General features: G+C 38.5%; 1 protein-coding gene across 2 annotated transcripts in view; it reads left to right on the top strand.

Moving 5' to 3' along the window:
- Positions 1-13,853, top strand: part of KITLG (KIT ligand) — a 57,490-nt gene that overhangs the window by 35,983 nt on the left and 7,654 nt on the right. Inside the window, exons 4-6 of one of the 2 annotated variants that reach the window (XM_015857837.2) lie at positions 3,004-3,183; positions 5,251-5,413; positions 6,299-6,400. In XM_015857837.2, the coding sequence (XP_015713323.1) occupies positions 3,004-3,183; positions 5,251-5,413; positions 6,299-6,400 (445 nt within the window). The remainder of the gene's footprint in view (positions 1-3,003; positions 3,184-5,250; positions 5,414-6,298; positions 6,401-13,853) is intronic. The other variant, XM_015857839.2, reaches the window with a different exon arrangement.

Raw genomic sequence — 13,853 nt, 5'->3', positions numbered from 1 at the left:
AATAGCAATTACCCAGTAAGTCTGGCTGCCTACCATCCCCTGGCTGCAGTGCATTTTAAAATCCAGCTATTTGGATGCTTGCTGCTCTAAGCATTGCTTCAGTGGTGGGCAGCCCTAGCCTAGGTTCTGCTCCCTTCTGAGGGCACTGCAGCTGACCTGTGTAGGCCCTGCTGTGTTATAGCTGTTCTCTCTGCTGCTCTCTTGGGAAGTGTTTACATTCTGGATGAAGAAGACCAGGGAGCCCGCCTGAGCAATAGACTCCTGGTCGTTCTCACTGCTTACTTCTTACCTCCCTCCGTGGTTCAGTTTTGGCTGACAGTAAGCAGTTTCTGCTTCTTTAGTTTAAATGCCATTTCATCTTGCTGCATCACATCCAGAAACTTAGATTCAGTTTACATTTACGATGAGCAGCCAAGAATTAAATAGGAAGAAGAGAAGTTTAGAGCTGGGATTTCCATATTCGCTTTGCTTGTATATCACATTCAGTAGTGATGAGGGAAGGTGCAGCTCTTGGCCTTGTGCCTTCCCAGGAGGAAGTATTCAGTGGTATTCACGTCCCACTTTGCCAAATTCCTCTCTGGGGATTTCAGGTTGTGTTGCACATACCACACCAAAGGCTGGCTGAATAAGTAGGTTTTACTCCGGGATCTAAAAGTCCCTGCAAGCTGGGAAAACCATGGCTTTGAATAAGTCAGATGTCTTTTGTTCAGCTTTTGAAATAGCTCTCTCTGCAGTTTTTTTTTTTTTCCTCCTTTTCAACAGACTTCAGTCTTCACTGTATGCACAAAGTGAGAAATGTACCCAAGGTAGCAAATTTTGAATGTAGATGACTAAAGGTGGTAAGTCAGAGTGAATGCAAAGCAAATGGAAAGCCAGTGTAGTGCACGTAACAGGAACAGACTGACCTGATCCATTAAATAGAGGGCTGTTGCATTATGCACTAACTCAATGCATCTGAGTGGAGTTAAAAGTAGTTCTGAATACAGTGAAGTGCATAGTTTAACCTAAAGATTAAAAGGCAAAGACAGTAGTATCAGGGGCCAATTTCCATGGAAGGGAGAAATTCCAAACTTTTGAATACAAAAATGAAAGTGCCATGAGTACCTGAATGTACAGAGGAAGTCAGATTTGTAAGTAGACCGGGATGTGAATGCTGGTCCAAATTTACATGCAAAAAGCAGTTAGTTCTCCATTTCTTCATGGCAAACAGTATTGTATTTGCTGGGTTTAACAGTTTGATATTTAGAAAACAAGCACTTGCACAGCTTGATGTTACTGAAAAGAAAACTAAAATTTCTGTGAAATAGAACTTTGCAGGGCAGAATAGTTATTTTGGAGGACATTCTCATGCATTTGCAAAACCACAGGAACAGCAAAGCAGAATCTCTACTGGAATTGCCATATCAACTCCTTACGCACTAGGAGAAACAAAGAGCTTCTGCTCATCTGTACCACTGTAGAACACACATCCGCAAAACCTCAGAAAGGTTTGGAGGTTTACAGCTCAGAGAAGCACTGTGTTGATGTTCCTACACCAAATGTAATTATACATTTCCTGAATGCAGTAATAGTTTTCTCTTGTTAGAAGTGCATGAGACAGCTTCAGTACTGAAAACTGAGAGTTATTTCAGAAATTGACAAAAAAGAGATAAGGAGTAGAAGCAGATTCAGCATCAGATGCTTTCTGTGTGTAGTAAAACATATATTCAGTTGATAATACCATCACCATCCTACATGCCATAGAGTATTAGTTTTAAAAACTATTTTGGATCTTGGGTGCATCTTACGGGTTGCTGGACCAAAATCTTTGTAGCTTACAGACCTGAGTCATCCTGATACATTTTTAACAATTGAAAAAAATATCTCCATATATGGAAGTATGACGTAAATTCCCATATCATTTACTGTTGATAACATAACATTTAAGGGTAAGAGATTTCCTTACAAACATTGCAATGTGACTAATACATAAGGGTATTTTTTTCTTTTCCTTAAGAGTTAATTGAAGGACTTGAAGTCTGTTCCAGTGGGCAGAGATCATAGTATCATAGTATCATAGTCTCGTGCGGGTTGGAAGGGACCTTAGAGATCATCGAGTCCAGCCCCCGGGATTCGAGCCTCTGTGTAGCAGAGCGGCACTTCTACCACTTGCGCCACAGGGGGGATTCGAACTCTGGGCCCCAGTGTTGCAAGGCGGCGTCCTAAGCCACTGCACCACCAAGATGTGACAAATACCATCATAGACTGTATAAAAAATAAAATAAAGTAATAAAATAAAATAAAATAAAATAAAATAAAATAAAATAAAATAAAATAAAATAAAATAAAATAAAATAAAATAAAATAAAATAAAATAAAATAAAATAAAATAAAATGGTGACAACTCAGAAAAATAAAGACTTCTGGGTATTGAACCTTCCTATCAGAAAATGCCTTTCAGTGAAGATGCTAAGAGGAGTTGACTGAGCTGATTTCCTCAGAGGTGGATAAATGTACACGTTAATTTGGACAGCAAAACTTTTCTGGAATCATTCTTCAAAAGAGATTTAAATCAAGGATCTTGGGGATTAACTCAGTTATGCAGAGTAACAATAATAAAATGAGAACAGTGCATGGTTTAAAAGTCTGTAGAAAGTAGCTAAAGCAGTAGTTATTAAAGAAAATAAAATAAAATAGGTTAATGAGAGCATGTAAGAGTGTTCATAGTAGTATGTCCTAGGGCTCAAATTCTCAACAGTCTGCTGCTTAGCATTCATTAAGAATTTAATGAAGGGACGGTGTTTAACAACCATAAATATGTCAGTATCAGTGAGAATAGAAATGTTACCAAAAGGGCAAAAGTTGGCTGACACCAAAGAAAGTGAATTTTAATTTAGATATTCAGGATAATTTAAATTGGACAGAGCAGTGTGATCTACTTTTGTGCACTGAGTTGCTTAACAAGTTTTTGCAAAAGTCTGATGTTTAATCTACCTTTCTGTCTTTCTTTTTATCCCCTGACAGCCTAATCACTGTTGGTTGCATTTGATGGTGCCTGAATTTTCAAGGAGTCTACATAATCTTCTCCAGAAATTTGTGGATATTTCTGATATGTCTGATGTTTTAAGCAATTATTCAATCATTAATAACCTCACAAGAATAATCAATGATCTTATGGCATGTCTAGCTTTTGATAAAAATAAGGTAATCTAACATGGAGATTCTACTTTCATGCTGAATATTTTTACTTGAACTTTCTGTTGCACAGTACTTAGTATTTACTTTAAAAGATCCAAAGTTTCATTAAATGTTTTTTTTTTTTCATTCCTACTCCTGTACCTATGAAATCCTGCTATGTTCAGAGATATGCTGAGTACACTCTGCTAACATCGGCTTGTCATCATCAGTTGTTTCAAAGCAAAATGGCTTACTTGGGATTACAGTATATGTAGAGACTTGTATACACTTATTTAAGAAGTCAGAAATATAACCTTCATCCTTAAGATAGTTAATTCATTTAGGTTTGTCTCAGACAGGCAGAAACCTTCTCTGTACACCCAAAATTACTCATTTTGCTAGAGTTTCTAACATAAATTATGTTATAAGATTATGTGGTTGAAGCTATTAATAAACTCTAACAGTGTGTGAGACTCAAACTACTTCACCGTGATTTAATGTAGTTTTTTTGTATAAAAAGATACAGGAAAGACTGGTAAATAATGCCTCATTTCCATATTTTTTTGTATGCCAACAACCGCTGGAAGGCTTCCAGGAGTCTTCCTTAAGAGTTGTCTGATTTTCTAGGGTGAAAATGATAGGAATAAATTAATTTTCTAATCCCTTACTCAGCCCTAACAAGTCTATCAGTAGTTTCTGTAGTCAGAGGTTTTGTACCACTGAAAAGCGTCCATCATATTTTATTGGACTAAGTTTTCATCTTCCTTATACATTTATTTTTGTGCTGTAAGGATTTATATTTCTGTAATCCACAGAATCTAATTGCTATTCATTTCCTTACAAAGTAGTCTATGATCTAGTACTGTCGGCACTAAAGAGAAAATATTTTAGAACCAAGCTGTAGGAAGTTTTCCTTAGTACCTGTTTAACCTCTATTCTCACCACTCCTGGGCATAATAAGTCCAGACCAATTCTGAACTGCTGGCATAAGAAACAACTGTTGTGTGAAAACCAGTCTGTTCCAAAGAAGAAAGCAATCATCAATGATCTTAACATGGGCTTTAACTTCTTGTTTAGTCTGACATAACTGTTAGATCTCAGAGAGACTGGGCTTCCTTGTTTATAACCCTGCTCTTATTTTTAGTTACATTATCAAAGATCTCAGCCTGCTTTGCCACAGCTATTGTATTCTGTTCCCTGTACTCTTACAACAATAGCTATGATTGTGTTGTGTTCCTGTATCCAGGTTGAAAGAAACATGCAGAGCATAACAAAGTAATGTGAAATCAAGGTGTATTTTTCTTTTTATCTCTTCTTGTTCTTTCCTTTCCTTTCCTTTCCTCCTTTTCTTTCCTTTCCTTGGTCCTTTTCTTCCTTTTCTTTCCTTTCCTTTTCTTTCCTTTTCTTCTTCCTTCCTTTCTTTCCTTTTCGCTGTTCCTTTTCGCTTGTTCCTTATGGACATGTTCTCACTTTTCTCGTTTCGCTGATTTACCTTTTCCTTTGCCTTCTCCTTTCCTGATTCGGCTCTCGTTCACTTTCCTTTCCTTTCCTTTCCTTTCCTTTCCTTTCCTTTCGCTTCCTTTCCTTTCCTTTCCCTTTCCTTTCCTTTCCTTTTCCTTTCCTTTCTTTTCCTTTCTTTCCTTTTCCTTCCTTTATACTTACCTTTGCTTCCTTTCTTTTATACTTTCCTTTATACTTTCCATTCCTTTCCTTGTCCTTTCCTTGTCTGTGTCTCGCGTTTCCGTTTTCTTTTCTTTTCTTTTCTTTTCTTTTCTTCTTTTTTTGTCATTGTTGTTTGCCAAGGGAACTCATCAAAGAATCAAAAATCTCTGTTTTAAGCATAGGATGGGATAGTGCTTTTTGTTTCTTCACATTTTTAGAACAGTGGAATAATATTTTATTTCTATCTGCAAATTTAATTTGAAAGCATCAAACAGTCTGTTGTGAGGGTTGTGCACAAAAGATCTGGTCTTTTACAGGATAAAAATTTAAGCTATTTTATTTCATCTTTGGATATTTTTATCATCTGTTGAGGTGCTGATATGTACATCTCTCCCGATCTTCTTTCAAGTTGAATTTTATATTTTATCCTAGGATTTTATAAAAGAAAATGGTCACCTTTATGAAGAAGATCGCTTCATTCCTGAGAATTTTTTTAGGCTCTTTAATAGGACCATTGAGGTCTACAAGGAGTTTGCAGACTCACTAGATAAGAATGACTGCATTATGCCTTCAACTGTAGAAACTCCAGAGAATGGTAAGATGGCTTTTATTTGGGAGAACAGAGTCTAAATATAGAGAAATGTGTGATTTTCCTTTGTTTTCAAGATGCTAAGAATCCAGTGATATATCTCAATGTTTCCATTTTACTGCCAGTTAAAATTACCACCAACACCAAGGTTTGTATTTCTGTTTGAAGGAGAATAATTTCTGGCAGTAAAACTACTGCCATCACTTCTAGTGACATCGTTCCTTAATATAATCCAGACAACTCCACAATGCTCTTCTCTGTTTCTTTTCATCCTAAATACATCCTGGATCATTTTTATACATTGTTCTTATTCTTCATCTTATCTTCTATTGGTGCTCTATTTAGCTTTTATAAGGCAGTAAAGAAGCCTAAGATTGCACTATTTAAAGGATAGGAAGCTAACACAAGTTGTAAACTGGAGTTGCCTCAAGTCACCTCCATATTTGCCTCACTCCTCCAGAAAAGGGCCATGTTTACTTGATGTGAAAGATTTAACACACTCAGGTCAGACTCCTGCAGCTGATTCTCATCCTTCCAGTAAACTAAGGTTTTGTATTCTCTTTTCTTTTACTCTCTCTAGTGACAGCTATTAGCTGTTTTAATTAGGGCAACATATCCATTTGCACAATTACACCAGTAATAACTAGAAGCAGATCAGTGCCACAACCTAAGAACTTGTTTAAAGCAATTGCTTTTCCAGAATAGCTATTCAGCAGCAGCTCAGTGTGTGGACTCATCTGTCTCTTAATAAGGATGCCTTTTTCGGCCTATTAAGAAGAAAGCCTTGTAGCTGAATTTTAGAAGAGCCAAATAGCCCTATAGCCCTTTATTACATATAGAGGGAACTGTATTTTAAGTTACGTAATGCTGACACACTCATTTTCTATTTAGATTCCAGAGTCGCTGTCACAAAAACAATTTCGTTTCCTCCTGTTGCTGCCAGCTCCCTTAGGAATGACAGCATTGGCAGTAATACTAGCAGTAACAGTAACAGTAAGTATTGAATTAATATATGTGTCTACATTTTGTTCTGGAAGCTGGTTGTTATGAGAGTTCAGAGGAAAAGAATGTCTTAATTGTGCAAATTAATGGGAAGTTACTTGTGCCTGATGGTGCACCATGTGTTTCTCAGCTGTCACACCAAAATGCAATGAATCAAAATTTAGAAATGCTGTAAATTTGCAATGCTGTGACAGCTCTCTGCCACTTGGAGAGGGCAGGTTTTCTCCTTTTGGCTTACTGTAGTTGTGAGGCCTCACTAGTCACATGGCCTCAGAAAACTCAGCAATCCCAGGCATACCATTTTCAGCACTAGAAAAACAGAATAGATATCCTGAATTGAGCTTAGGATACTTGTTTGGGTGGAGAGTTTCTATGTACATTGTGTTTTGAGAGCACTCTGGTTGTCAAAGTTGATATCAAATCAGAAGACAGTCCCTACTGTATATTTACTGTAGTTGCAGTAGGGCCAGCTGTATGCTGAGGGAGTTTTTGGTTGAGATCAAGGACTTGGTTGCTACGGTTTTGGAAGATGGTAATCTTCTCCCCAGCATAGCCTTCTCTGTGTTTTTTATCTATCTTGATCAGCGTACCACATGACTGGTCACTGACATATAAGACAGCCTGGAGCTGATTCTGTAAGAGCCTCAGTGTTACCTGTCATGGGTTAGAAAGATTGTAGGAAGATGAAGTGAAGAGTAACAAAGTACCAGGGGGTTTTAATGACTTAGTATTCACCTTGCATATTCTCTGGAGATCTCTATGTGAGCAAATGGAGATTTTCCTTAAAGATTCCTGAACTGATGCATAAAGCTTATTGTGCTGCAGTTTTCCTTCTTCCTTTTTCCCAGACACATCAGGATGACAGCATGCATTTCATTTTACTATTTTATATTTTACAAACATCAGCATTATCTGGATGCGTGATGTTGAAGTGTATGGCTGGTACTCCTTGTGCTTAAGAAAGTGCTGGCACACAGCCAGCCTGGTGGGCACTGGTGGGAAGTTCCTGATGGTAGGACAGATCCCAGTAGGTGTTTATTTCTTCTCTTCTTCCTTCACTTGCAAATGTGTAATGTAGTTATTTCCTGGATTTTCAACACCATGCCAGATACCTCATAGATAGTTCACAACTGTTGTCAGCTTGGATTGTTTTGTAGGTAACAGAATATCTTATGACACCCCAGAGTCATCTGAGAAGGCTGGAACAAAATTGTAGTATCATAGAATGGTTTGGGTTGGAAGGGTCCTTTAAGATCTAGTTCTAAACCCTCTGCTATAGGCAGGGACACCTGCCACTAGACAGGTTACTCAAAGTACCATCCAGTCTGGCCTTGAACACCTCCAGGGAAGACCATCCACAACTTCTCTGGCAACCTGTTCCAATGTCTCACCTGGTAAAATTTCTTCACAGAATCACAGAATGACCCGGGTTGGAAGGGACCTCAAGGATCATGTAGTTCCAACCCCCCTGCCTAGCAGGGTCACCAAACATACACCTTTACTAGATCAGGTTGCCCAGGGCCCCGTCCAACCTGGTCTTGAACACCTCCAAGGACGGGGCATCCACAACCTCCCTGAGCAGCCTGTTCCAGGGCCTAACCACTCTCCTAGTGAAGAACTTCCCCCTAACATCCAACCTAAATCTTCCCTCTTTTAACTTAAAACCATTTCCCTGTGTCCTGCTATTGTCAGCCCTTCGAAGAGTTTACTCCCCTCCTGGGAGTAAGTTCCCTTCAGGTATTGAAAGGCTGCAATGAGGTCTTCCTAATATCTAATCTAAATCTACCCTCTTCTATTTGAAAGACATTTCCCCCTGTCCTTTCATTACATGCCCTTATAAAATTTCCCACCCCAGTTTTTCTGTAGGCCCCCTTCAGGCACTGGAAGGTCCTCCTGGAGCCTTCTCTTTATTGGGCTGAAAAGCCACAACTCTCTCAGCCTGTTCCCATAGGGGAGGTGCTCCAGCCCTCTGATCATCCTTGTAGCTCTCCTCTAGACCTGCTGCAACAACTCAGTGTCCTTCTTGTGTTGGAGGCCCAGAACTGGACGCAGTATTCCAGGCGTCTCATGAGAGCAGAGTAGAGGGGCAGAATCACCTCTCTTGATTTGTTGGCCGCAGTTTTCTTCATGCAGCCTGGGAAATGGCTGGCCTTCTGAGCTGCAGGGTCACACTACCAGCTCATGTTAAGTCTTTCATCAACTAACACCCCCAAATCCTTCTCAGGACTGCTCTCAAGCCATTCTCTGCCCAGAATGCATTTGTTCTTGGGTCCACCTTCAACTCCTTCCTGGTAGCTTTCCTCTCTGAAAGAGAGAAATCTCACTGCCATAAATTCCTATCCAGGAGGTCACAGAGCTGGCTGCAAATAACCTGATGAGCCTAGAGCCAACTGTGAGGCACCAGGAGGGGGCTAAAGAGTGCATACCTGTCTCTCTCAGGTCTGAGCATGTGATGATTTTTGATGTAACTGTGAGAGGAAGAATATTCAAATGCAGCCTGAAGCAATGGGAATGGATCAAGGAGCCAAAGAAAAAGACATACTACAGAAACAGTTTATTTGAAAGGAGTTTTGACCCAGCACAGTAACAGGAGGGACATCAGGCAGCGAAGCAGAGTCTAGAGCTCTGGCCAGAGCTCTGCTGGGTACAAGAGCACAGAAACAGTCACTTTAATCTTATTTTGTAACTGATAATCAAGTAGGAAAAAAGCCTAATTAAAATAATGCAGTAAGGCAAAGAAATTGCTTGGCTGGCCATATGCTGTACAGGTGTGCTCTAACTGATTATCATTCTCTTAAGCAACTTATTGGAAAATTGGATACCACAGCCTTATGTAGAAATGACAAGGTCTAAATGTCTAGGACTGGGGACAGTTTGAACTCTTAATCAGATTAAATTACATTAATTTGAAGATTGGATACTGGCTGGTTACACGCTATTCATTAGTTTGGAAAGGGAAGGACTTGTTACATTGTTATTGGCATCTCTCTCTTACTGTATGAAAATGATCTTCAGTACAGATTTTAGGTTGTCTTGGCTTTTTGTTTGTTTGTTTAGTTAATCCTTGCTTTCATAAAAGAAACAACAATGAATAAATGTTAAAACATTCACATGGAGAATCCTCAATGCAGAGAACCCAGTCTGCAGGCTGAAGGTTGTTCTTGGAACAGCACCACTAAATTCAAAGTTTAGAGGGTCAAACATTAGGAGCAGAAACCTGGAAAAACCTGAAAAATGCATCCCCAGACACAAACTACTGCAATATTTTTTTATAGGCGCTCTTTACTATTAAACTATTAAAAAGAGCAATTTAAATTAATAGTTATAGTAGACTACTGAGAAACATTCTTTGTTTAGAAATCAATCCTTCCAGACTAACAGCAAATACTGAATCTATTAATAATGTCTGCTTAGAAAATAAAATGACTTGAACTGCTCTTGATTCTAAATTCAACTTAGACAAACCTGAAAAAAAAATAAAATCTAATAAAATAATGCATGAAATAATTATTATAGAGATATCATACAATATGAATTAGGTAGATGACATTTTTCTAATGTTGTTGCTACCGTTATTCCATGTCATATCTCAAAACTTGATCATTATTACACAATGATAAAATTGAACTATTATGATAGAGTAGAGCCCTCACATGATCCAAACCAAGAATCTTATCCCATCTAAATGTAAACTGGAACAATTATCCTTCTCTAATACTTTTTCTGAATGACAGTAGTGTTGGTGTTTTCCTGATAATATTTAATATAGATCTTCAATGTGTTTCCACTCCATCTTTGGTCTCATAACATTGTTCTTCCTTCCCTTCATTTTTTTGATTCTACATGATGTAATCCAGTTTAAACATGAGTAACTGTTTACGTCCCAGTCCCACTGATATTGCCTGTGTTCTCTGGATCTTTAACTCCTGCATAGAACAGAGAATTCAAATGAATATTTCCTAAATAAGGAACTAATGTTAGGATATGAGGTCTTGAGTCTTGTTCTCTTTCAGTGCTTAAATCGAGAAAAGTATAGTAGTCCTTTTTTCTTTCCACCAGATGGATATCATCTTTCCCTCTTAAACTTGAACTTCCTAGCTGTTACTAACACTTAGCACTTTATTGTTACAGTGCAATTTATATTTTTATGGAAGCTTCTGTGTTGCTTTCTTCCATTTTTGCCTGTAACTTCCTCATAATAATTAAGCTTTATTATGAAGTACTGAACAACTCAAAGAACATGTGTGCACTGTAAACAGAGTGAGTGCTTTTAGGAAGAAGTTCAACTTTCATAATTAAGCAAAGAACACTGTAGTTTAATTCAGTAATTGCACAACAATTTAAAAATATTACCCATGGCTTAATGCAATTGGTGTTTCATTCTGCTTTTACAGTTAATGGAAAGCCCTAATGAACAGGTGAGAGCTGTTCTACATTTTTGTAGATAAGATCTTGTGGTAATTGTGTTGGAGCTGAGAAGAGGTAAAGTGAAAATTCCTTTGAGACATATAAGGCAATAAAATCTAGTTGGTGGTTTGAATCATAATTGCTTGCTAAACCTACACACAGGGCTCAAAGTGGAGAGCAGCTCAATAACTTCTTTGTGTAGCTGAGTGGCTCCCAATGTAAACGTATTTCATTCAGCTTAACATGTTGATGTCCATGAAGATTGTACATGAATCTACTTCATATGAGCTCACTTCCTAAGGGATTCTTCCACAGGGTGTTGAAGTGAGAGCTCAAAGAGGTGCTGGGCTGCTTCCACACCCCTTTAGCACATTGCAGAATAGAGTCAAGTAAATAAGCTACCAACTGCAGAGCCAGAAGTTCCTCTGGTGTTGCCCAAAGAGTTCATGAAGTTACCAAACTACCTGGTTCTATTTCAGTTTTCTAACAGAGGAAAAAGTCTCAATAAAAGGGATAAAAAAATTGGCAGCCAGCATGCCTTTCTTATTTCCCTTTTCTTCTCTGTGGCACAGGATCTGGGAGATTCTCCAGACTGAAAATTCTCCAACCTTTCTTAGCTATTTCGATAAATGGAAAGAACATGATAAAATCTGCCATGACTCATATAATTCTCTCCAAATTTTTCAAGAGATCTTTTTCCTGACTCAAAAACAAATCTAACTGATATTCTGTTATTTGTTTTTTAGACGTAGATGTAGGTTACTTAAATTTCAAATTAACTCAAACAGAATGAAATTATGAAAAATAATAATAATAATAATCTATTTTCATTTTTGAAAGTAGCTTTGTGCATTTTTGTTGTTTTGTTGGTTTTTTTTTTTGTTTTTGTTTTTGTTTTTTAAACAATTTGGTTGTATTTAGGTTCTGTCCCTGGATTGCAGGTCTCCACATGGGTAACTAAATGTAACTAAATGTGTGTCCCTTTCAGTGGATGCTGAAGAAAGTATCTGCATTGTAGTTATCATCCCAGAAATTGGATTTTCCTAGTTCTAGATATCTCATTGTAATGAAAACTCTTCTTTGCATAAGACTCTCTAGAGTCAGTAAAAATTTGTAAAAATGATCATGTCATACTATCACTGATCTCCCTGAATGTAGACTATTTCTTTAGATGTCGGCATAAAAGTCAACATGCTTGCCATATCATTCTAGAGGGCATTACAGAGCACATGGAGGATTTTTGAGTTTAAACACTCTGCAAAAACATCGAATGACTTGATCTTTGTGACCTGAGGAAGATTTTTTTCCCCACTATTTCTATTTTTCTGAAGTTTATAGGACAGAATCCAGGAAATGTGATCATCCCCATAGGTTCAGTATTATAACTAACCAGCCTCACACTGGGAAGAATGATTAATATAATTAGGCAAAGCAGTGTTTAATCGACTAGAACACAAGAACAGTATAGAAATTTTCTCATGAGAATACAAGTTGCATAAATTAATGATAGGATTTTTTGTTTCAGCTGCTCAGATATGTCACTCCTGTTAATTTCCACTCTTTTCAAGTGATGTTCATTTCTGTAGAACTTCTTCTCCTCTCTTTAGACAGACTACTGATGTAAATAAATAGAAGCCCTTATCATCAGAACCTAGACTTTGTAAATAGTATGTAACAAGGGATGTGGACTTGTTTTCTTATAGTTTTCTCTACAGTAACTCTAGAAATATGGCTGAATTTCCAAGAAATAATATTTGTGTAAAAGCTTATAACATGACACAGACTTGAAAGGTGAGCCCAGGTAATGAGGTTCAACACAACAAAGTGCGAGGTTTTGCAATTGGACTGGAGGAATCCCAGGTATTTATACAGACTGGAAGGAGCAGTTATTGAGAGTAGCCCTGCAGAGAAGGACCTGGAGATCCTGGTGGATTAAAAACTTAATGTGAGCCAGCAGTGTGTTTCTGCATCTTGGAAAGCCAATGGTATCCTGGACTTCACCAGCAGAGGGGTGGCCAGTAGTGACAGGGAGGTGATTGTCCCTCTCGACTCTGCTCTTGTGAGGCCCCATCTAGAGTACTGTGTCCAGGTCGGGAGTCCCTGGTACACGAAAGTTAGAGAACTGTTGGAGAGGGTCCAGAGGAGGGCCACAAAGATGATCATGGGGATGTAGCACCTCCCCTACAAAGACAGACTGAGGGAGCTGGGCTTGTTCAGTCTGGAGAAAAGATGAGCAGGGTGACCTAATTGCAGCCTTTCAGTACTTAAAGGGAGCCTATAAACAGGAGGGGAGTCAGCTCTTTGAAAGGGTAGATAGCAGGACAAAGGGAAATGGTTTTGAGGGAGGGAAGATTTAAGTTGGATGTCAGAGGGAACTTCTTTACTATGAAAATGGTGAGGTGCTGGAACAGGCTGCCCAGAGAAACTGTGGATGCCCCATCCCTGGAGGTGTTCAAGGGCAGGATGGATGGGGCCCCAGGCATCCTGGTCTAATATTAAATATGGAGGGTGGTGGCACTGCCTGTGGCTTGGGGGGTTGGAGATTCATGACCCTTGAGGTCCCTTCCAACCCAAGCCATAATGTGATTCTGTGACACTCAGAAAAACTCAGAGAGTGAAAGTGAGTTGCCAGTTAATTATGCTCCTTTCTAAACTAAAGTGTTTTCTCAGTAGCTGTTTAATAATGTACTAAATGCACATTGATTGACCCAGTATTTCACACCATATGTTCTTAGATGTTTTCTGTTTGTGTAAGTCACTTCCACAAATTTCTAGTCCTACAACTCCATTTTCATTTCTGTATCTAATTGCCTACACTTTTTCCATGCTTTCAGTTTTGCTCTTTTGCAATAATCTGACAATACACCTACCATTTGAGCAGCAGGCATCAAATTTTGAAATTAACTAAAGCTGGGCGTATGGTGTCAGAGTTGGCCGTCTCCTACAGCTCACTTTGCATTTCAGAATGTGGATCCCAGGGTGACTCCACAGGACTTTTCACATCCTGGTCTTGATCAAATAACTGGATAGCCTCATT

This window comes from Coturnix japonica, chromosome 1 (genome assembly GCF_001577835.2).
Source record: "Coturnix japonica isolate 7356 chromosome 1, Coturnix japonica 2.1, whole genome shotgun sequence".
NCBI classification, from domain to species: domain Eukaryota; kingdom Metazoa; phylum Chordata; class Aves; order Galliformes; family Phasianidae; genus Coturnix; species Coturnix japonica.
Note: the sequence above shows the minus strand (reverse complement) of the source record. Positions and strands in the feature narration are given on the sequence as shown.